At 36.1% G+C, this 20543-nt stretch overlaps 4 protein-coding genes across 7 annotated transcripts; 2 read left to right on the forward strand and 2 right to left on the reverse strand.

Annotated features, from left to right (window-relative positions):
* Positions 1-75: 75 nt before the first annotated feature.
* Positions 76-2194, reverse strand: LOC120280775 (peroxidase 19). The gene is made up of 3 exons (XM_039287722.1): positions 1870-2194; positions 1562-1762; positions 76-706 (listed from the first exon to the last, which is right to left on the reverse strand). Exons 1-3 carry the CDS (start codon positions 2128-2130, stop codon positions 116-118), a joined length of 1053 nt encoding a protein of 350 aa, XP_039143656.1. The 5' UTR covers positions 2131-2194; the 3' UTR covers positions 76-115.
* Positions 2195-6241: 4047 nt separating this feature from the next.
* Positions 6242-7925, forward strand: LOC120281393 (scopoletin glucosyltransferase-like). Its single transcript, XM_039288236.1, has one exon. It carries the CDS (start codon positions 6351-6353, stop codon positions 7821-7823), a length of 1473 nt encoding a protein of 490 aa, XP_039144170.1. The 5' UTR covers positions 6242-6350; the 3' UTR covers positions 7824-7925.
* Positions 7926-8320: 395 nt separating this feature from the next.
* Positions 8321-11740, forward strand: LOC120280790 (60S ribosomal protein L18a-like protein). Of its 2 annotated transcripts, none has more exons than XM_039287734.1 (4): positions 8321-8680; positions 10227-10302; positions 10493-10607; positions 11488-11740. In XM_039287734.1, exons 1-4 carry the CDS (start codon positions 8437-8439, stop codon positions 11545-11547), a joined length of 495 nt encoding a protein of 164 aa, XP_039143668.1. In that variant the 5' UTR covers positions 8321-8436; the 3' UTR covers positions 11548-11740. The 2 variants fall into 2 exon arrangements, with proteins under 2 accessions (XP_039143668.1, XP_039143669.1); XM_039287735.1 differs by having other exon boundaries at positions 8323-8680; positions 10236-10302.
* A 1646-nt stretch (positions 11741-13386) lies between these two features.
* On the reverse strand, positions 13387-20269 carry LOC120280873 (protein VACUOLELESS1-like). 3 transcript variants are annotated; one of them, XM_039287833.1, is made up of 16 exons: positions 20204-20265; positions 19827-19868; positions 19653-19729; positions 19435-19563; positions 18564-18633; positions 18339-18472; positions 18065-18154; positions 17852-17965; positions 16733-16840; positions 16537-16610; positions 16392-16446; positions 15107-15288; positions 14708-14837; positions 14511-14613; positions 14171-14268; positions 13387-13929 (listed from the first exon to the last, which is right to left on the reverse strand). In XM_039287833.1, the coding sequence occupies exons 5-16, from the start codon at positions 18604-18606 to the stop codon at positions 13765-13767; spliced, it is 1296 nt and encodes a 431-aa protein (XP_039143767.1). In that variant the 5' UTR covers positions 18607-18633; positions 19435-19563; positions 19653-19729; positions 19827-19868; positions 20204-20265; the 3' UTR covers positions 13387-13764. The 3 variants fall into 3 exon arrangements, with proteins under 3 accessions (XP_039143767.1, XP_039143768.1, XP_039143769.1); XM_039287834.1 differs by lacking the exons at positions 19435-19563; positions 19653-19729; positions 19827-19868 and having other exon boundaries at positions 20204-20269; XM_039287835.1 differs by lacking the exons at positions 19435-19563; positions 19653-19729; positions 19827-19868; positions 20204-20265 and having other exon boundaries at positions 18559-18633.
* Between the last annotated feature and the right edge of the window lie 274 nt (positions 20270-20543).

Consider the following 20543-nt stretch of genomic DNA (forward strand, 5'->3'; position numbering starts at 1 on the left):
CACACACACACACACACACACACACACACACATGCACACAAACAAATCACTCAAACTAAAACCACACCTCAAAACCAAAAAACACACACACACACACACACACACACACACATATTCATGAAACCAAGTTGTTATTATGTTTACTACAAACCTTCCTAATCTCTCCTTTCCTACCTCTCTTAACCCTAATAGCACCCATCTTCTCCATCCCCAAAGAAAAGGCTTGAAAAAACAAACCCTTATCCTTCCCAAAAGCTTGCACCAAAGGCCTTGTCCTAGCATCCAAGAGCAACCCTTGATCAGTGGCAAGCAACCCCATGTTAGCCTCAAGATTACCATAATACATATGATCAAAAACAAACGGCGTTTGCACGTCAAAAGGTGCCATGATATCAGAGTTACCACCAAAGCGAGGGCAATACATTTGAAGAGCTTTAAGAAGGCGAGGGTCAATAAATGGGTCAGGTTTCTTGGTGCCATTGTAGTTGTAAAGACGAGTGAGGAATTGATCACAGTGTGAGAAACCAATGGTATGTGCACCTGAGAGGGCGACCAGGTCTGTGACATTGAGGCCTTTGGAGGTGAAGAGATGGAGGAGTTCATCAATGGTGGAGTTGGACTTTGGGAGGTTCAGCTTCACCTTTGATGCTAATGAGACTTTGCTGTCTCTTCTTCCTTTCTTTACTTGGTAGTATGGTCCTCCTGCCTAGAGATTTTTATATATTATGTTGTTAATCATCATCAAGGGCTGATTAATTAATTAATGTATTGTTAATTATTAAGTAAAAAAATATGTTCATTTTATTATTTTTCGGACTGATGTACCGTGTATTTTTTTTAATGTACCTAAGAATTCAAATTTAAAACCGTTTATTTAGACAAATTTTTACATAGAAATAAATAAAATACTTAAAAAAACCATTAAATGGTGGTTAATTAATGTATTGTTAATTATAAAATATAAAAATGGTTCATTTTAATATTTCTCCAACAAAGTTATAAGCTGTTCGTTTGTGAGAAAATAGACTTCTTACCATATTTTTTTTAATACATGTATAAGAATTTGAACTTGAAACCGCTTATTCACCTATGTGAAAAACACACTTTTCTTTTTAAAAAAGCATTTTCTCATGAAAAAAATTAATAAAATAATTTTTAAAAATAATAAAAAAAAATCATCTTGGCGTGATGGAATATGACAAAAAAAAAAGAAAAGAAAAAAAAATCCCAATCTATATTAAATTGCAAACTTTATCCAAATGTTGCAATGGTTTGTGGCAGACAATGGCACTTGATTAAATTAAAATGGAAAACATCTTTAGCACTTTTTGACTTTTCTGAAGCCATTTAACTTTGCATTGCACTTGTTAAAAGCCTCTTTATCCTCCCAAATAAAAAATAACAAATAAAAAATAAAAAACTTTTTCATAAATTTCATTCTGTAGTGAATCTTTATTTAAACATTTTTCCTAACAAGGATCTTTAATTTAAATTCAAACTTAGAAAACAAAATTATAATCGAACTTAAACACTTAAATAAAACAATAAAAAGAAACCTTACCAAATGAACGAAATCTCTAGCAGCAATGGCAAGAACATCAGCACAAGAAACAACACCAGGGCACTTGGTCTCCACAAGACTCTTCACTTCATTAACTAACTCAAAACTCTCTTGAGCCAAACTCTTATTATCTCCAACATCTCTTTCCACTCCGACTTTACTTCCATCACTACCCGCTATCAATATTGATCCATCACATCCCTTTTTATTTATTTTCACAAAAATAAATAAATAATTAATTAATATATATTTGATATATATAGACTATAATTCTATAATAAAAATTTATATGTGAGTTACTTACTTACTTCAACAAAACAATCATGGAAAAAAAGACGAATGGTGGCCGGAGCCGAGACCGGAGACTCCCGGAAACGTCGAGAGGTGACTGAGGAGACGAGCTGGTCCAGTTGAGGACAAGTCTTGGAGTAGAAGTCAATTGAGAGTTGGTGACGATGAAGTGGTGCTCTTCTTGTGCCATTGGAACAATGTGCAATGCCAACAAGACATGAGACATAATAGAAGAAGAAGAACAAGCTTAACAACATTTGAGAAGAAACAACAAACATCTTTCTTGGTTTTGGGCTAGCTCCAAAACCCAAACAAGCAATGTGACTGTACTAGCTATAGTTTATAACTTTATATATATATATATATATATATATGTATATGTGGATATAGAGGGGGTGATGATGGTGTGGAGAAAGAGGAATAGGACTCACGGGTAAGGCTTTAGTTTTGTTGGTTTTTATATAATATATAATATATATTGACAACTCTAATGATGGGTGTATAATGTTTTAGTTATGGACTTTTAATGAATGATCACTTTGTAATGTGAGTGCATGCACGTGGAGCTTGGTGACTTTGTCAGAGTGGACCATGGCATGCACTGCAGCAAAGATCATGGACCAGTTTTAACTTGTTTGTAAGTGGGTTTCATATGGTGGGGTGTTTGAGTACTGAAAGAAGTCACCTTCCTATTTTTTTCTATTTCTCTATTGATAGAATGATGGGGAAATGGGTTGGTCTTTGATTCTTTGTGCTCATGTCTTTGGATTTTAGCATTGCTTTTTCTTTTGTTTTGTTTTGGCTTGGTATAGGACCAGGTATGGCCTCCGGCCCTACACAGCTTTCATTTTTATTTTTATTATTTTTTTATTTTTTGTTAGAAGGCAGTATGGCCTAGATACAAGGATGGTTCTCTCTTTTGTTTGTTTTTGTTATAAAACAGCTTGGTTTTGAGCCAATTGTGTCAAATATAAAAATGGCTGCTGAAAATGATGGAGATATGGGTTGTAATTATTGTAGTGATCCTTGATTAAAGGAGATTAGTTGAAGGATGGAGTTTATGTGTATATATTAATGTAATGAATTAGCCTGCCTAGCTCAAACATTGGTTAAGTTTTTTTTTTTTAACTTGATTCAAATAATTTAATTCACTGTGTATTGAGAGTATTTGGTATCCTTTTAGACACCTTTTCAATCTTCCATGTCATCTAAATGTTCTTAGTTAAGGTTGTTTTGTCTTCATCAAGGTGTAAGTGTGATACCAGTCTAAAATGGACTTACAAATCCTCTTATTATGGCTATTTGCTAGAATGTTTAGTTGGAATGTAACAACTGTATTTTCAATTGTAATGCATTGACTCTTAACTTAGATTGTTTACAGAGTCAATCATGTGCTTCTTGTTTGAATTCTTGCACAACTGGATGCAAAGAAACCAAATTGGAGTCAAAAGAAGCCTTGATTTTATGGGTATCATGGCTCCTCATTTAGGTGATTTGTCTATCAGTGTAAATTGTGATCATATTTCAAGTTTTGATTAGCTATATGAAAGACGTTATGTAATCTTGTTAATAGTGATAGGTAATGTTTTCTCTTTCTTTTTACAGGGTTGATCCTTTTCTTTATTTTTTATGGAATATTTTGTTTTATTTTATTCCTATCTCTTTTCCATAACCATGTCCTTTGTTTTATGTACCCGCTTATTAAATTTTAATTAAGTGTGATTTAGATGCTTTATGATTTTTTTTATTTTTTATTTTTGAGAGTACCATAATTCCATAAACAAGTTCCATTCAAATTAAAACAAATAATAATAATAATAATAATTAAAAATAACCACAATTATTATAATTATCGGGTGATTTGGATTTAATCCACGCTTACTTAAAGTGTCAAATGGGCCGTGCCACGCTAGCACGTCATGGGTCGTGCACTAGATGAGTACGGGCTGTGGGCCGGATTGTAATTTTGCTGGACGACATAACCGGTCGTGCTAGGCCGGTACAGCCCACCGACGCTAGCATTAGCCCAGCCCATCTAGGCTCGTGTAGTGCCCGGAAGGCCTCGCTTTTTAGGAACAAATCTATTAATTCTATTCTGTTCACATGCATGCAATTACATTTACTTAAGAGTTGGTATCAAAATCAATCTCGTTGACTTATTTCTTTTGTAGCCTCGCTTACTTAATTGACTATTCTTCCATCTCATCTATTGAAAATATTTCATCATTTATATCATCCTTTACCTTTAATATGGTTTGGATCTTGAAGGATGGTTCTCACAACCTAATAGTGCAAAGCCTCTGCATGCTCTCTTTAAACTAGGGTTGTCAATTTAACCTAAACCAAACAGAGAATCAATTCTCTGTTTAGGCCTATTTGCTCTGAACCAGACAGGAACCCAATTCTACACCTGACAAGGCGCGGAGTCGAAGGCTAAAATTTAAGAAATAAATTCATAAGTGAGGAGGGGATGTAAATCCCCATTAGGGCCAGGGTTAGGGACAGGGAATCTCTTTCCCACTCTATCCCGTCTCCGAATATATAACTTTAATATTATATATATATATAATATAAAAAAATTATTTATATAAAATAAAAAAAATATTATTAAAATATAATATATTTGTTGTATTTTTATAATAAAAGAGAAATAAATAGTTAAAAAAATGTTAGAGATAGGAATCTCCGAACACGAATAATCTCCACCGGACAGAAATGGAGGAAAATATCTAAATTTGGGGATGGAATCAAAAATAGATTAACTAAATCGCGGATAAGAAAAATGCATCACAGGTGAATTTTTGCATTGTTGACATGCGTACTTAAAAGTTAAAACATAAGCCAATGGTTTTTGATTTTCCCAAACCTATAATTGAAAATTACGTATTGTTTCATGTTAAAAACTGTTCTAATGATTTTATAATCGCCTTAAATTCTCATGATGCATCTCTCAAATTACATAAGTTCGTTTTTATAATAATTTGAATAATTTGTAGATAAAAGCTCATTAAAGATGAATTTAAAAAAAAAATAAAAAATAAAATTCGATATTGACCAACGGCCTTTAAATCAATTAGTATCGGGTTATTTGCATAGAGCGTTCATTTTGGGAAGGACCCGTAATCGATGAGGACACATAAATCAACGTTGAATTCTGTTCCCGATATGTGTATGTCTCTGACTTATCTTTAAATTGGAAGTGTTTGTAGTTTATTTATAAAAAATAAAATAAAATAAAGTGCAATCAATGCATTGATTATTTTATCAGATATTTATTACACAACAATCAATAATCACGTGCCCCTCTGCATCCATCAATGGCTCCGATGAGATATACTTTTGTAATTTTTTATTTCCATATTTTATTTCACCGATGCATTTAAATCGTTTTTATTCTAATGAGTGTTCTTTGACTATGCACTTTTGAACATTTTTCCTATAATATAAATGTAAATGTATATGATTGTATGATTAAAAGCCAAAGCTTTGCATACAGTGATTTAATGACGCTATGGAGAAAGTTTATTAATTTGAGCAAACATAGAATGGAGCGATTTTTGAATGAAAACCATGAGCTTGTTTGTATTGTAGTCAAACGATGGTTTAGGGTTTGAGTTCGGGTGGTTTTGAGCTTATAAATAAAAATTCATATTCTACTATTTTTTTTTTATTTTTATAATGTATGCTTCTTCCTCTCTTTCACCCATTCCTTCTTTTAATACTCTTCACCGCCGCCGGTGATTCCCATCTCTGGGGTTTGAGTACATGCATACATATAGCAGTGATTGTTTTTAAAAAAATGAATAAATCAGCATTAAATTAAGATAGAAGTGACAAAATCTGAGAGGGTGTACCATGCTAAGTGATACATGAGAACCGACACCAAAAACAAAATAGAGGAGCAATGCAGCCCCTCGGAGCTTATAACATCAAAGTCTGAGCTCAGTGGACGTATCGCATGCCTCCTCGGTCATCCCAGATATTTCCCCACTAGCTCCAGAAAAATCTAAGCTACGTCGAATGACTGCCATGAGCTCCTTCAGCTTTGCTTTTGCACTGTCTCTAAGAACATCAAACCACGAAAAGAGCATATGATTAACTTTCAAGTACAAAACATGCACAGGCAAGCAGTGAGAATTAAATATGCAATAACAATTTAGATATTTCATAGTAAAGTTTTGATAATCAGGTCAGTTAAGACCCGACTAGAAGGTCTCAACTCCAACCTCCACGAGCACGTGGTTGTTAAATATATTTATTCAAATGAAATTAATTTTCATAATAAAAAAACCAAAAAGTATCTCAGATTTGAACAGAAGAAGCACGTGGTTGTCAGTTGTCACCACTTGAATTAATTTCAAAAAAACAAAAACCCGTAAAAATAAATCAAACACACTAAAAAGTAAAAAAGCAAAGCGAAAGGCAGAGAAAGCACACAATATCACAATCATCATTATCATCATCGTCTTCGTTGATCAATCTCCGGCGGCGACGAGCAATGGCCACAAACAGCAACCCAAACTCCCGCCCTCTCCGCGTCTTCTTCATCCCTTACTTCGCCACCGGCCACATGATCCCCATGGTCGACATTGCCCGTCTCTTCGCCACCCGCGGCGTCGACTCCACCATCCTCGTCACCCCTGCCAACGCCACCCTTATCTCTCCGACCATCGACGCCGCCTCCGCCGCCGGCCTCCCCATCCGCACTCTCCTCTACCCATTCCCTTCCTCCGCCGTCAACCTCCCTCCCGGCGCTGAGAACCTCGCTTCCGTCCCTCTTTCCGACGCTCCCAAAATAGACGCCGCCTCTCTTCTCACCGTCAACGACCACGACCGTCTCCTCCGTCTCCACCGCCCTGACGCCGTCATCTCCGACACTCACTTCTTCTGGACGACCTCCATCGCCAAGGACCTTCACATTCCCCGCATCTCCTTCCACGCCATCGGTCTCTTCCCCGTTTGCGTCATGAGCAGCCTCTTCCGTCACCTTCCTCATCTCACCGTCTCCGACGACCTCCACCCGTTCCTCATCCCCGACCTTCCCCATCCCATCCACATGATCCGCTCCGAACTCCCCGATTTTCTCCGCTCTAACAACACCGCCATCGGCGAAGCCATGTCCGCACTCTCTGACGCCGAGTCCGGCTCCCTCGGCGTCGTCGTCAATAGCTTCGCTGAGCTAGAGTCGGCTTACGCAGACTACTACTACAAACACGACAAGATGACAACTTGGTTCGTCGGACCCGTTGCTGAGGTCACCGGGAAAGTATCCCGCGGTGCCGCGGAGAACTCGAAAGCGATATCTAACCGAGAATGTTGCATGGAATGGTTGGAGAAGCAGAGAGAGAGGTCGGTCGTGTATGCATGTTTTGGTAGCTGGTGTTACTTCTCGTCGGAGCAAATGAAGGAGATGGCGCTGGGGTTGGAGATGGCCGGACATCCGTTCTTGTGGGTTGTGAGAGAAGGGGATGGAGAGGAGGAGTGGATGCCGGATGGGTTCGAGGAGAGGGTGAAGGAGAAAGGGTTGGTTGTCAGAGGATGGGCGCCGCAAGTGGAGGTGCTCCGGCATAGAGCGGTCGGAGGATTCGTGACGCACTGTGGATGGAACTCGGTGTTGGAAGGTGTGAGCTCCGGGTTGCCGATGGTGACTTGGCCACTGTCGACGGAGCAGTTCATGAATGAGAAGCTGGTGGTGGAGGTGGTGGGGACGGCGGTGAGAGCTTGGGAAGGGAGGAGGAGCACGGAGGAAGGGGAGAAGGAGGTGGTGAAGAGTGGGGACTTGGCGGTGGCGGTGGAGAAGGTGATGGGTGCCGGAAAAGAAGCGGAGAAGAGAAGAGAGAAGGCGAGAGAGGTCGGAGAGATGGCGAAGAAGGCCGTTGATGTCGGTGGGTCTTCGTATGAAGGTCTCAGCCGTTTGATTCAGGATATCAGAGATTTTGATGGTGGGATTAACGGTCGTGATCGTGTTTGAATTTCACTTATTTTTATTTTGGCTACTTGGAAGTCTAATGGTGTAGCTGTTGGTTTTATTTTTATTTTATAATAAAAGCTGCCGCAGTTTGGATTTTTGTTAGTTAGTTTTTTTTTTTGTATATATATATATATTTATTTTCACACGTCTCCATACTTGTTTGAGTTGATATAAATATCTATGAAGATAAAAATAGATGATTATTAAGATACTGTACATAAATTGACTAAACAGCATTAAAATACTATATATTTCAATTTTTTATTATATACTACTATTTATTTAGGATAGTAATACTGTTAATAAATATATTAATACTATTTATTATACCATGAACAATAATTAGATAGAAATCCACACGTTGATACTAATATATATATATATATATCTTTTTAAAAAAACATAAATGTGTCACTTTGGACCGTCCAATTGTCCAAACAACCCCTGTGAAGTGAGGTCAATATAATAGTCGGTATTCTGGGTCCTTTTTAGCGTGTTATCATAAATAAGAGCTGGACGGAGGACACGTGGATGTACGATTTATCCTCGCCAATCGCTGAATAGCTGCGATTCCAGCGAGAACGCGGAAGAGCGACGCCAGAGAGAGACAGAGATGAGCGACGATGAGGGGAAGAGCCGGGGATTGACTGGAGAGTATCAACACCAGCACCAGCACCAGCACCAGCACCAGCAACCACAGCAGTATGGAACGTTCCAGGGTGGTCCTGGCTACTCCCAGCCAGCGATCGGGTTCCCTCGGCCTGTCCCGCCACCGGGAGCGAGTGCCTACCCGCCGCCACCGCCGCAGCACTATCCCGGGCCTACCTACTATTCCCATGGCTACCAAGCCATTCCTGGTGTGTTTACCCTTGTGGATCTATTCTTTTTTTGTTCTCTCGCTCACTTGATTTTGGGTCAACGTTGTGGACAGGGACTTAGTGAATTTAGATTGATTGCTTTTTTTGAGGTTTTTTTGTTTGATTTGATGAGGTTGTGGATTGATTTTGAGAAAATTTGACCTTTTTTGTGATCAATTTTGAAAATTTTGGAATCCAATTGAGTTTTTCTTTTTCTGGCGATGATAAATTGATCTTTTATATGTGGCTTAGTCGAATTTTGAGGGATTTTAAAGATTTTTAAGCTAGAGAACTAAACCTGTTTCTTTTTCAAATTTTAAAAGGTGAAATCTATCGAAGCCTTCAAAGTTGCATGCTTTTCTTATGATTTTACAAAGGTTGTCTGTGGAACATTGTTCTAATACCTAGATTCTTGTCTTCTTGGGAAGCACAATTTAATGGAGGCATCAACAATCTTAATTTGCTTTTCTCTGTTATGCCAATATACCATAAAGTCAAGAATAGATCATCAATGAACAATAACATAGAAAATTCATAACATTAAATATGTTCAGGCACAACAACCCTTGGTTTAATTTCCAAAACTGTAACGTTGATTGCTCAAAATTCTAGCTTTGATGTTAAGAAAATATGCAGATAAATTAGTGGAAAGCTTGCCTTCCAACTTTTTGGAAAAGGCTGCACTAATGATTTATAGGACACTGGCCAAAAGAATTTCTGAAAAAAAAGGAGACCTTTATGGAAGAACAAGTTAGGTAATTGTGATGGAGTTTGCCCAAGTGGATTCCGATGGTAGCAAGTAGCAACCTTGGTATATTTTCTCTTTTGGTCAGCATCTACAATCCAGCATTTATCTCTGTGGGATTTGAACCAACCTCCTACCTTGCAGTGTCAAATAAATTGACTCTAGGCTTGTAGGGTGGTGATAACATTATGGTTTCTTTCAAAAGTTACACCTTCTTCCCTGTCTTTTTAAAATTCATATTATAAAATTCATTTGATAATTAAAATTGGGTTGAATTGGATGCTTTACTGAGAGATTTGCATATCAAGTTGGTTAGCAGGTGTTTATCTTTACACTACCGCAATTGTATTGGTTACCTGTAAGGCTGCCCATTGTGGCTTTTTTTTAACCACAACCTGTTAAATCCATGTCACTCATTGAATGTGCTTTCTTACTACTTCTCATGGGCTATTCTCAGCACATCACCAATTGTTTATGAAAACTTGATCTTCATTTATTGTCAACATGGTTGACACTGGCAGGTGGCAGCTAGGGTGAATGGTGTATTGTTCTTTAGTTTATCTAACATTTGTGTAGAGTATAATTCCACTCAGATGGTGCAACATCTATTTTATGAGTAATGCATATTGAGCAACCTATTTTTGTTGTTTTTAAGAAAATAATCTATGAAGCAGTAATTGATGCGTTTACCTCAGTAATCTCCTTTTGTTTTTCTCTGAAAATTTCATATTTTGTGGTATAAAAAAAAAGGCTATTATTGTTTACTCATCTGCATCTTTCCTATTTTTTCTGGCATTTGAGGTTATGCAGTTGCAGAAGGAACACCAGTAAGGATGGCAAGGCTTCCTTGTTGTGGCATTGGAATAGGCTGGTTTCTGTAAGTGATAGTAGTTACATGTATTTTGCTATATTATGTGTACCCTTAAATATATTGCTGTTTTTATCAAGTATTTATTTCGTTTATTTATTTACCTTCGCTCTTATACAGTTATACCTGGTGTGACTTCCCAGTTTATGGATTTAGTAATAAGTGGAACTAATTGAATCAAATTATTCCTCTTTGAAAGGTTTATCATTGGCTTCTGTTTTGCTGCCATTCCCTGGTATATTGGAGCTTTCATTCTACTTTGCGTCAGGGTTGATTATAGAGAGAAACCGGGATATGTTGCCTGCACTATTGCAGTAAGTAAAAGAATTTGATTTTGGATCCTCCTAAAATCTCTGTTGGATTTTTTGTGATTATTTTTTCTTTATTTTGTTGAGGAAAGTGGTTTGCCTGCCTATTTGACTGTTTTCATTCTCATTCAGATATTGCAAAACAAATAGAAAAGCTAGTGTTATGCATGCTGAGATTTAATGTTATCATGGATATCGGTTTGTAAGCAATGGTATCTGAGTTTCAGGTGGTTAGATAAAAAGGATATGGCCCATATTTGGTAACTTCATCCATGATTTTTCTCAGCTTTGGTTTGTTCCATGCTACCGTTCACCGAACATTTGTCAGGAATGTTGGATGAACAACCATACAGGGCACTTGGGTGTCTTGTTGTTTAGTGAAAATCAAACCATTTTCCCTTTTCTTTCGTAAAATCTATTGATGCTTCAATATTTTTTGTTTCGATGGTCGTAATCTGGCAATATGCATTGCAAACTAGCCATCTAATTTTGTCTATGGTTTTACGGCATTGCAAAGCCATGTCTTACTTCATAATACAATTACTCATGTAAATCATAAATTGCATATACAACCATCCAAAATCTAGATTCTTTTAACTATAGGAAATTGGCTGACAAACAACTGTTCACATAATATACAAGTTTTTCAATGAGTAAGCTGATCGACTTACCGTTCTCTCAAGTTTTGAAGGCACTTTCATGTAAAATGGTCACACAGCAAAGACCTAGTTTAGGCATGTTCACAAATGACTAGGGTTAAGTTGTGAACTCCATGCAGTTATTTTTTAATATAATCAAATTAGTATGTTTTATTTTTTTTTCCTCTTGAAAGAGAGATAATTTAATGTTTTCTGGACTGAGTTAAGTCTTGGCTTGTCTTGAACAGGCTGTTCTTGCAGCGATTGCTATCATTCTGGGTGTTACAAAAGGAGCTGATGCTTGGTGATTCCATGGATAGAAAGTTAAAAACCATGGGCGGTCGTTGCAGATGTATATATTATTATGCTTGATGAATTATGGAACAATATGAAAATATCCTGTGTGAAAATTGTGTGGGATTATTAATTGGTTTGGAAGTTTTTAAACATAATAATACCATGGAATTCCAATATATTTGTGGTTTTATTTCTTGGCATTTATTTCTAAAATCTTATTTATCTTCCTGTTTCTCTCTTAGATGGAATATATATATATATATATATATATATATATATATTTATTTATTTACAAATAAGATAAACGCAAGCCAGGGTATGCACATAGGGGCCAATGATGGTTGGCTCATGTGTTTTGTAAATCCACCCCTAAGTTCCTAACTAGGGATTTTTATTACCACTGTATTTAACTATTTTGAACTCACGGCATGAGTTCCCATAATATATGTTTTGTAAGAGAGTCCGCAGCCCATCGAGTCAGTAGGCCTTGTGGCGTTGGCCTCCAAAAAGACTTTTTAAGTTTTAATAGAAGTCTTCCGGAAAAAGCTGCTTTCCGCAGTAGCTAAAGACTTTTTTATATTTTTGTAGATAGATTTTTCAGTAAAAGCAGCTCTAAAAATAGGTTTAAAATGCACTTTTTCGTGCGCTCATCACTAGCCTCCAAAAAATTTGCTTTTCAGCTTTTTTACAGCCAAAGTGCTCAATACAAACAATCTCTTTTGAACCCTGTAAGTCTTAACTTATAAAAAAACACTTCTGGGTTTTCCAAAAGCTCATCCAAACAAGCCCATAAACCCTTTAGCTTAGTTGTTATATGTCACCATTGATTAATTTTATATTATAGAAGTCCCAAATAATTATTTTTTAGACTTAATTCAAATGTCCTCGCTTGCTGTGTGAAAATATCCTAAAACAAAGCATGAAGAGTCAAAACATTGAAGGTAGGGAAAAAAAATCGGTAAATTTAAGTTACACATTTATATGCGCATCACCATTTTTCTAAATCACAAGTTTTACATGGATGCACTATATATATAAAAAGAAAAGTCATCTGTAAATCACAAATTTTATAGGGATGCATTATATATGTACAAGAAAAATCATCAGCGCATATTCATTAAAAAAAATATATAATACTCTAATTAGTCTATCTATTTATTTTTAGTCCCTCTACTCAGAAATGCTCTCGACTAGTCACTCTATTTTTGAAAATATACCCACTTAGTTAAAAATATTCCCAATTAATCACTTTATTTTTAAAATTGACCCAACTAAAAAGATTAAATGGGTATATTTTTAAAAATAGAGGGACTAGTTGAAAGTATTTTTAACTAAGTGGATATATTTTTAAAAATAAAAAGACTAATAGAGATCATTTATGAATAAAAAGATAAAAAAAAATTGAGAGAAAAGTACAAATACTATTTTGTTGATTATAAAATAAAAATAAAAATAGGAGGATAGAACACTAGAGAGGAAAGAAATTAGAGAGCAATAAGATTAGTTGAGCCCACCGAATGGGGTTTTAACCATTGGATACTCGAGGACGCCACCGCATATGCAAGGGGGAGATTTGATACCGAGGACGCCACCTGACATGCAGCAGGGGGGAGATTTGATATCGAGGACGCCACCGGATATGCAGCAGTAGGGGGAGATTTGATATCGAGGACGCACCGACATGCAAAGCAGTAGGGGATTTGGATATCGAGGACGCCACGTATATGCAGTAGGGGGGACAGATATCCCAAGAGACGTAAACTCATATATATATATATATATATATATATATATATATATCAACACAAAAAGCAAACGAATCTTATAAATTGTAATAGAATATAAATAGATAACGAGTGATTTTCTTTTAAATAAAGATGTTAAGTTTTTCTTGCAAACAGTCAAGTAAATGACTCCCTCAAGCAGATGGGTCTGATCAATCAGTTACATAAGATTACCCATCTTCAAAATCCTTACAATAAAAGCAAAACGCTATGAACAGACAAATATCAGAACATAGAAAATCAATTCAAAACCACTGAAGCCCCATCTTATCACCAAATAACTTAAATTTTTATACAAGCACACAGGAACGATTTTTTTTTTTTGGGGGGAAATCAGAGAACACAACTGATAGTAAAATCTTCAAGCTGTTTGAACATGCAATACTCATGATGGGTTGTCAGCGTGAATTATACCAATATATTTTTTGGACGCACAAATGGTCACTAGTAGACTCCTTGGAATGATAATCTGTCTCTGAGACTATCAAAGATTGATGTTGCACCAGCATTCTGTCCAAGAGTTAGCTTCAAACGACCAAAAAATTCACTGTCTTTAGCCTGGGATGCAGCATCAGCAGCTTCCTTTGCCATGCCAATTCGTGCATATGCCTGCTCATATTGCAGATCAAGATATCATATGTCAGAATTTTGAGAATTTAAACCTGTTTGCCTAAAAATAATAATAATAATAATCTAGTGGACTCTATTCCGTGATAACTACCACAGAACCAAGACGTGGCTCATTTTTAGGATCATTTCTCGTTTTGGCTTGATGAATTCGGTAGGCCAAATAAATTGGCCTTCATGATGTGAATTTGAATTGAAGAAGGGTGGGTTTGGTTTGAAGTACCTCTGATCTTTCCCTAGGTTCTGTAAGCTTTGGAATGTACTTCAGAGCCTCAGCTTTCGCATCAGCACCAATGCATGCTTCAACAAAGGGTTTATAACCTGTATAAAACGGAAACAATTGGCAAATAAGCAAATGTTGATTCTGTTATATTTGTGATTGGTAGCCAAAGTGAATTTCAAGGGAAGTTGAAGATGGGTGCAAACAAAATACCCTTCAAGAGCTTAAAGTACATATTTGGTCTCTGTCTTTCTCAAAATTTTTAGTTTTATTTTGCAAAGAATCATTTGGTGACATTAAAAACATGCTTGACCAATAAATATTACATAATTAAGCAACTTACCACCAGGTGGTCTCTTCTCTTTGGAAAATTTCTCCAGCGCAGCCCAGTCTCCTCGGGTAGAGAGTGCCAATGCTTTAAGCCAGTACCACCTCTTCTCTGGCACCTGCAACAGCAAATATTGGCTATGGCATGGGAAAATGGAAAGGAAAACAGAGACATGTTATCAATGTGATGAGTCCTTAAACATTGCTACCTACCTTAAATTCAGTTCTGACTTTCATTGCAGCTCGATGATTTCCCGTGCTAATACAAGTGCGAATTGTATCACTGATGCTCGAATCAATGAATATTGCTTGTTTTGTTGAAACCTCTAACTCATGTTGGATTCTGTAAGAATGCCAAATTAAGTGAGAGTTTGCTTTTCTAGTAGAACATAGGAAAACAACATGAAGATGCCCTTATACGGGCATTAGATCATCAAAGAATGTTATTTCACACTTCTAACGGTAATTTATCATTCATGGAGAGGTTCCAGGCTTCAAGTTTCTTCCTATATAGCATACAGGAGAGCCAAGAAAGACAACAAGGCCATAAATTTCATTGCACTCCATGAAATCCGTTATACATGTACGGTGTCAGCTTTTGTTTCACTTTACCTCAACAACTTTGCATGCTCTTCAGCAGCTTTTGATTCAAACATGTGTTCTTTGGTTTCAGCAAAGAGATTTTGTGCCTTCTCAATAAGTTTTATGCGCGGACCGTGAAGAGGTGTTCCTTTGCTTGCCATGGGATTCTTCTCAATTTCCCATGATTCCTTCAACAAAAGAAAAGCAACATCCTGCAAAACCAACTTTTAGTGCACCAAGTCCAGCAATCCATGTATAAATTAGCATGTAAGTTCTTAAAAATACTGATAATCCCAATCCAATAACTCAGTTGATAAGATACTTTGAAAGGTATTCAGTTTGAATTGTCTGTAAGGTGGAGCCTCAAGGCTTCCTATAATTCTATGAAAATCATCCTCCATAATTGCCAGAAGTTTCTTCTTCCATTGCAATATTCTATTCCAAAACCTGTTGTCTGATTTTTTTCCAAAAAAAGGTATCAATTACATCTTTGTCCCAATAGGTTAACATGCCAAAAAGGGCTTTTATTTTTTTCTCTAATCATCTTAAAATTATCTGAAATAATAACTTCAAGAATGGCTTCCAATGTTGCTGTGAAAATCTGCAGCTAATTTGGGGGTATGAAGTAAAAATATGATAAATAGTTCATACAGCAAGATATGGTACTCATGTCCTGCACTAAAAAGGTTCAATTGGTGAAGTGATCCGACATTTATTGTGTTGTTTTCTTTCTCACAGACAACTTCTCATATCATCTTTAAACTAAAAGTGTCCCTGGACCATGATGTTTACAACATGAAAAATTATAGGAAAATACAGATAGACGGGCGGAAATAATAACCAGCATCCATCTCATGTATTCACACATTGAGAGATAGGGTTTCAGATTTTTCCATTAAAGAATTGAAAGATGCATCTTAGAGCAAGTGCGTATTATATTGTGAGGGTTCACATGAGATCATAATAATAAAAAAAAAATTGTCAAATAAACAGAGGACAGTGGACCAAACTTGAATAAACTACAAACTCTATAAATCCTTGTTAGCATGTGATTCTCCAATGAAATGAGATTGTCAATGTGCATCCTTTCAGATGGAAGTATAATCCAGATAGATTCTAACACAACCACTGAAAAAGTTGAGTCCAAGACCACTGTGGATTGCAATTAACAAGTTATCTCTGAAGTTGCCATGTACTAGTATGAGAACAGAATATGGAATATAGGTATCAATATGAAGCCATTTAGAAAAAGACTACCAAGCTAACGAAGTGAAAAAAACTTAATCGTTTATATGGCTTCATAACTTAAACTTACTTGAAGTTGCCCAGTTGACAGAAAGAAGTCCTTCAAAAATTCATGTTTATAACACCTGTTAAAGGGTAAAATAAAAATTTACACAATCAGAATGCTTATTTTATGAAAGAGACAAAATCACTGCATAAGGTACATGGACAACTACCTAACATATTTGATAAATAAATCACGAGCCAAGGGCCTTGCATTGATTGTTCCAAAAAAATCTAAAGGAGGCCTCTGCAATACAAAAATATAAGTTTGAGAAGTAAAAGTTTACTGTTGCATATAGAATGGAGACTTCAATCTACAACAAGAATCTATAGATAATCCAAATTGTGCAAAATACCCAACATCAATACCTTCTGCCATATGTGGAAAAGAACAAGATAGACAAGGTCAGTATCACCACTTTCAGTTGCCTTTACCAAAGCTGTGTCTTCTTCTGCTATGCTTAACAACAAAGGGACCTAATCCATATAAAGCAATATCAGAATCAATCTGAATCAAACTTAATGAGCAAAACACCAAAAACAAATCACCAGCATAAGTTCAGGTCCTGTTCAAGTGAGTAAAATATTAATTCACCAAAGAAAGGTGCAGTCATTCCCACAAGGAAAAGTATTTATGCATGGTCTGCTTTGAATTTTGGGTAGGGAATAAAAGAATGATAAAGCATTCATTCCTTATAATAGCATCCAAACATCATAATCACACAAGAATTGAGAAATAGATACTGTATTAATACCGAGAATAGATAGTATGTGCTTAAACTATAACTATTCCAAGAATAAATTTCAAGTTTTCACAGACACTATTCCGCATGTCGAAGTATAAATTTGTTCAGTTATTAATGCTGTAGAAATCCACTATTTAAAAATTAACAATTACTTAAAGCCCCCATTCATTGTACAACATTCCATAATAGATAGTTTTATAATGTTAAACTAAAGGCTTTTTACTCTTCACTTTTAGATATGTCCCAAACTTATTTATCTTTTAAAGATCATAAATAACTGCCCTCAATTAAGAGCAACCCTGAAATCTTACAGCTAAAATTATTCTCTGCATATCCATCCACAGAAAATAATAGCTAATCTGCAAAAATCATGAAAATTCTCAATTAAACGGAAGAAAAAAAAATGTTCCATGTGTATTTCTTTTTTATATAGGTGTTTTTCCTGCAGAAAGTCACATGGCCCTTGTCAGTTATAACATGATCAAGGATCCAGCTATATGATAGCGCAACTGCAAGACAGGCCTTAAAAAATCATAAGCAATCTGTATTAATATTAAGCTCTCATGAAGGACAAATTTATACTATCAAATTGCAAAGAAAATCTGAACTAGCCTGCCCAGAATCTACGAACATTGATTCTTCCAATGTAATAGGCACTATAAAAACTAGTGCGGTATTAACAAATAAAATAAATGCAGACAAAAGAAAGAAAGAATTTCTTAGCCTGTGCAATAGAACATGCCTGTTTGGAGGAGCGCGGCTCATGATCCACAAGCAATGCAGCCAATTTTCTTCGGCCACAGTTATCTGCATGAGCAGCAATGGCTGCATAGGATATACCTTTGCACAATTTTAACTGTAAACAAACATGTTTATTTCAGAATTTGCAGCACACCATGTCATAACAAGACAGAAGATGTTTCACGCTCCATTTGAACTTGATGGAAGTACAAACCTTATCGAGCAAGGTTTCAAGAAGAGGGACGTCTTGGATAGCTGCAGAAGCAGTTATCTTTGCACATGCCCAATGCATTACAACAACCTCCTGCCAAAAAAAAGGGAAAAGAAAAGAGGAAGGTAAGCTCATTGCAGCACAAAAGACAAGGCAACTTTTACCAACTCATTTCTGGCTAGATATCACAATCCTTCACCATAAAGATGGTTCAGATGTCTAAGTCTTTAAAATTTTACCCAAAAAAGAGAATGAACTATGATTGCATAAATAATACCTCATGTATTCTTCTGAAGTGACAATTGAGGAAATGATAAAGTATTGGAACATAATCATCTCTTTGCCATTGTAGGATCAGAAGAATTGTCATAAAACCAATATACGCATATCCAAATGATTGTCCACCTATAACTGAAGAAGACATAACAATGTTACGTCATATGATTTTATCCTATTTAAGCATACAAGATGATTTCGTTCTCGGAGTTTAAGCATACATTACTTTTAAGGTAGGCACAAATGCACCATCCAATCATCTGCATCATTTCACTTTGCTTTCCTATCCAAGACCCCTGCAAGCACACCGAAATAAGAAATGATGCATTGAACCGCACAAAGCCCACACAACAAGTAATTTTCTAAAAATAACTATGCAGGCACTCAAAAAATCAAAATCAAAATCAATGACACCGAATTAAAATTTACTGGCCACAGAACAAGACTACAAGTCTAGGAAAAGCGGCAACAAAGAATCTCAGATGAGTAAATAGGTAAGCCAAATAAAATCCTGAACCAGAATCAGAACAAAGAAAAAAATTAGCTTAGCAGAATAATTAACATATTCGGTCTGTATTACAGGTTGATGAAAACATCAAGAGGGAATAAAGGGAAATTTCACAGAAATAGCACAATATGAAAGCATAGTCTCACCCAATCTTATTCCTCCCACTAAATTTGCTTGTAAATCACTTCAAAAGAAGTCCCAAATGCTCCAATGAACATGATAAACACGTAATAACTCTCTCCAAAAAAAAAAACAAACTTTTGATTTCTCAGTGCAAGAGTTATGAATCGCTATACCTACTTGATCATGCCGCTGCCCATGATTAAAAAAAAAAATCCACCAATTAAAATCTGAAAATTATACACTCCAATTAGTTGAAACTTAGCCTCAATATAATAAAGGTTGAAAGTGAAGTGGTAGCGCTCTTGAATTATTAGCAGTGAATATAATAAACTACTATCACTATTCAGACTTGCAATCTTGATTGAATGATAAAACATAGCCTATAAATTTGACATAAAGGATGAAAGTGAGCATCATAGATTAAGAAAAAATAAAAAATAAAAGTGGCCAATTAGAACATTCTTACTTTCTTCTTACTTTCGTCTTTCTTGTCAGCAGGATCGTTTCTCAACTTTGATGTTATGTTATTCACTTGATGCCTGACTCTTTCCTTTCCTGTTTGTCCAAGTGGGTTTTAATGAAATACTGTGTTTAACTGCAACACATTTGCATCAAAAATTCTTTCAATCTTTCATCATATGCCGAGCTTTTTCAATATTAAAGTAGACAAATTCTGTGCTTAACTGATCCAATTCTGGTTTTAACGACATTGCTGCAGGTTAAAATCTATGAAAGTGCAAACCTCCAAGTGATGAACTCATCTGCATTCAACCCCAAAACAGATCATTTCTTGGTCAAAATCTAGATCACCAAAAGTGCACAGAACCATCAGAGGACAATAATAGAGCAAGTATTTACCTCACCACAACCAGAAGTCACCAAAGATGAAATGGTGGGCACCTAATAGAACCAATAAAATTTGTCAAAATGATACTCAAGAAAACTAGCAGCCTTGTACAGAAAGACATTTGTTCCCTCATCTTATTCCTTCCTGGGCATGCCCCAGGAAACACCAAAAATGATTTTAATCAAACAGAGAACTTTGAAAACAAAGCCAATCATCAAAACAACCTAACTATATGGTGAACACAGAAAATGGATTGCAAACTGAAATGCAGCAACAGTTCTTCAAAATTAATACAAGGATTATAAAGGAGAAAAGTTGAGGTACCTAAAAAAGAATTATCAGTAACCATATCAAATACCATGAAATTACATCATTTGTCAGGGATTACCTTGTAGAGAATGTGCAATTTCTCCCACTTCTCTTGAACCAATTTATATTGTAGAATTCTGTGAACAAATTAACAAATAATGATATGAGCAATCAGAAAAACCAATAGAAACAAAAACTTGGAGGAATACCTTTAGTGACCGAGAGGCCGATCAACCGTAAAAAGGACACTCGGAGATACAAGCAAAGATTAAATCCTCTCGGTGCTGCTCGGATGCCTTCTCTCTCGCTCGCCAAATGGAGAGAGATTCGAGGCTTCAAAGAAGAGAGAAGCGAATAGCGAGATCCAAAAAAAAAACAGAAAGGAGGCAATGCCTTCTCTCTCAGAAGAGGAAGCTTTA

This window comes from Dioscorea cayenensis, chromosome 17 (genome assembly GCF_009730915.1).
Source record: "Dioscorea cayenensis subsp. rotundata cultivar TDr96_F1 chromosome 17, TDr96_F1_v2_PseudoChromosome.rev07_lg8_w22 25.fasta, whole genome shotgun sequence".
NCBI classification, from domain to species: domain Eukaryota; kingdom Viridiplantae; phylum Streptophyta; class Magnoliopsida; order Dioscoreales; family Dioscoreaceae; genus Dioscorea; species Dioscorea cayenensis.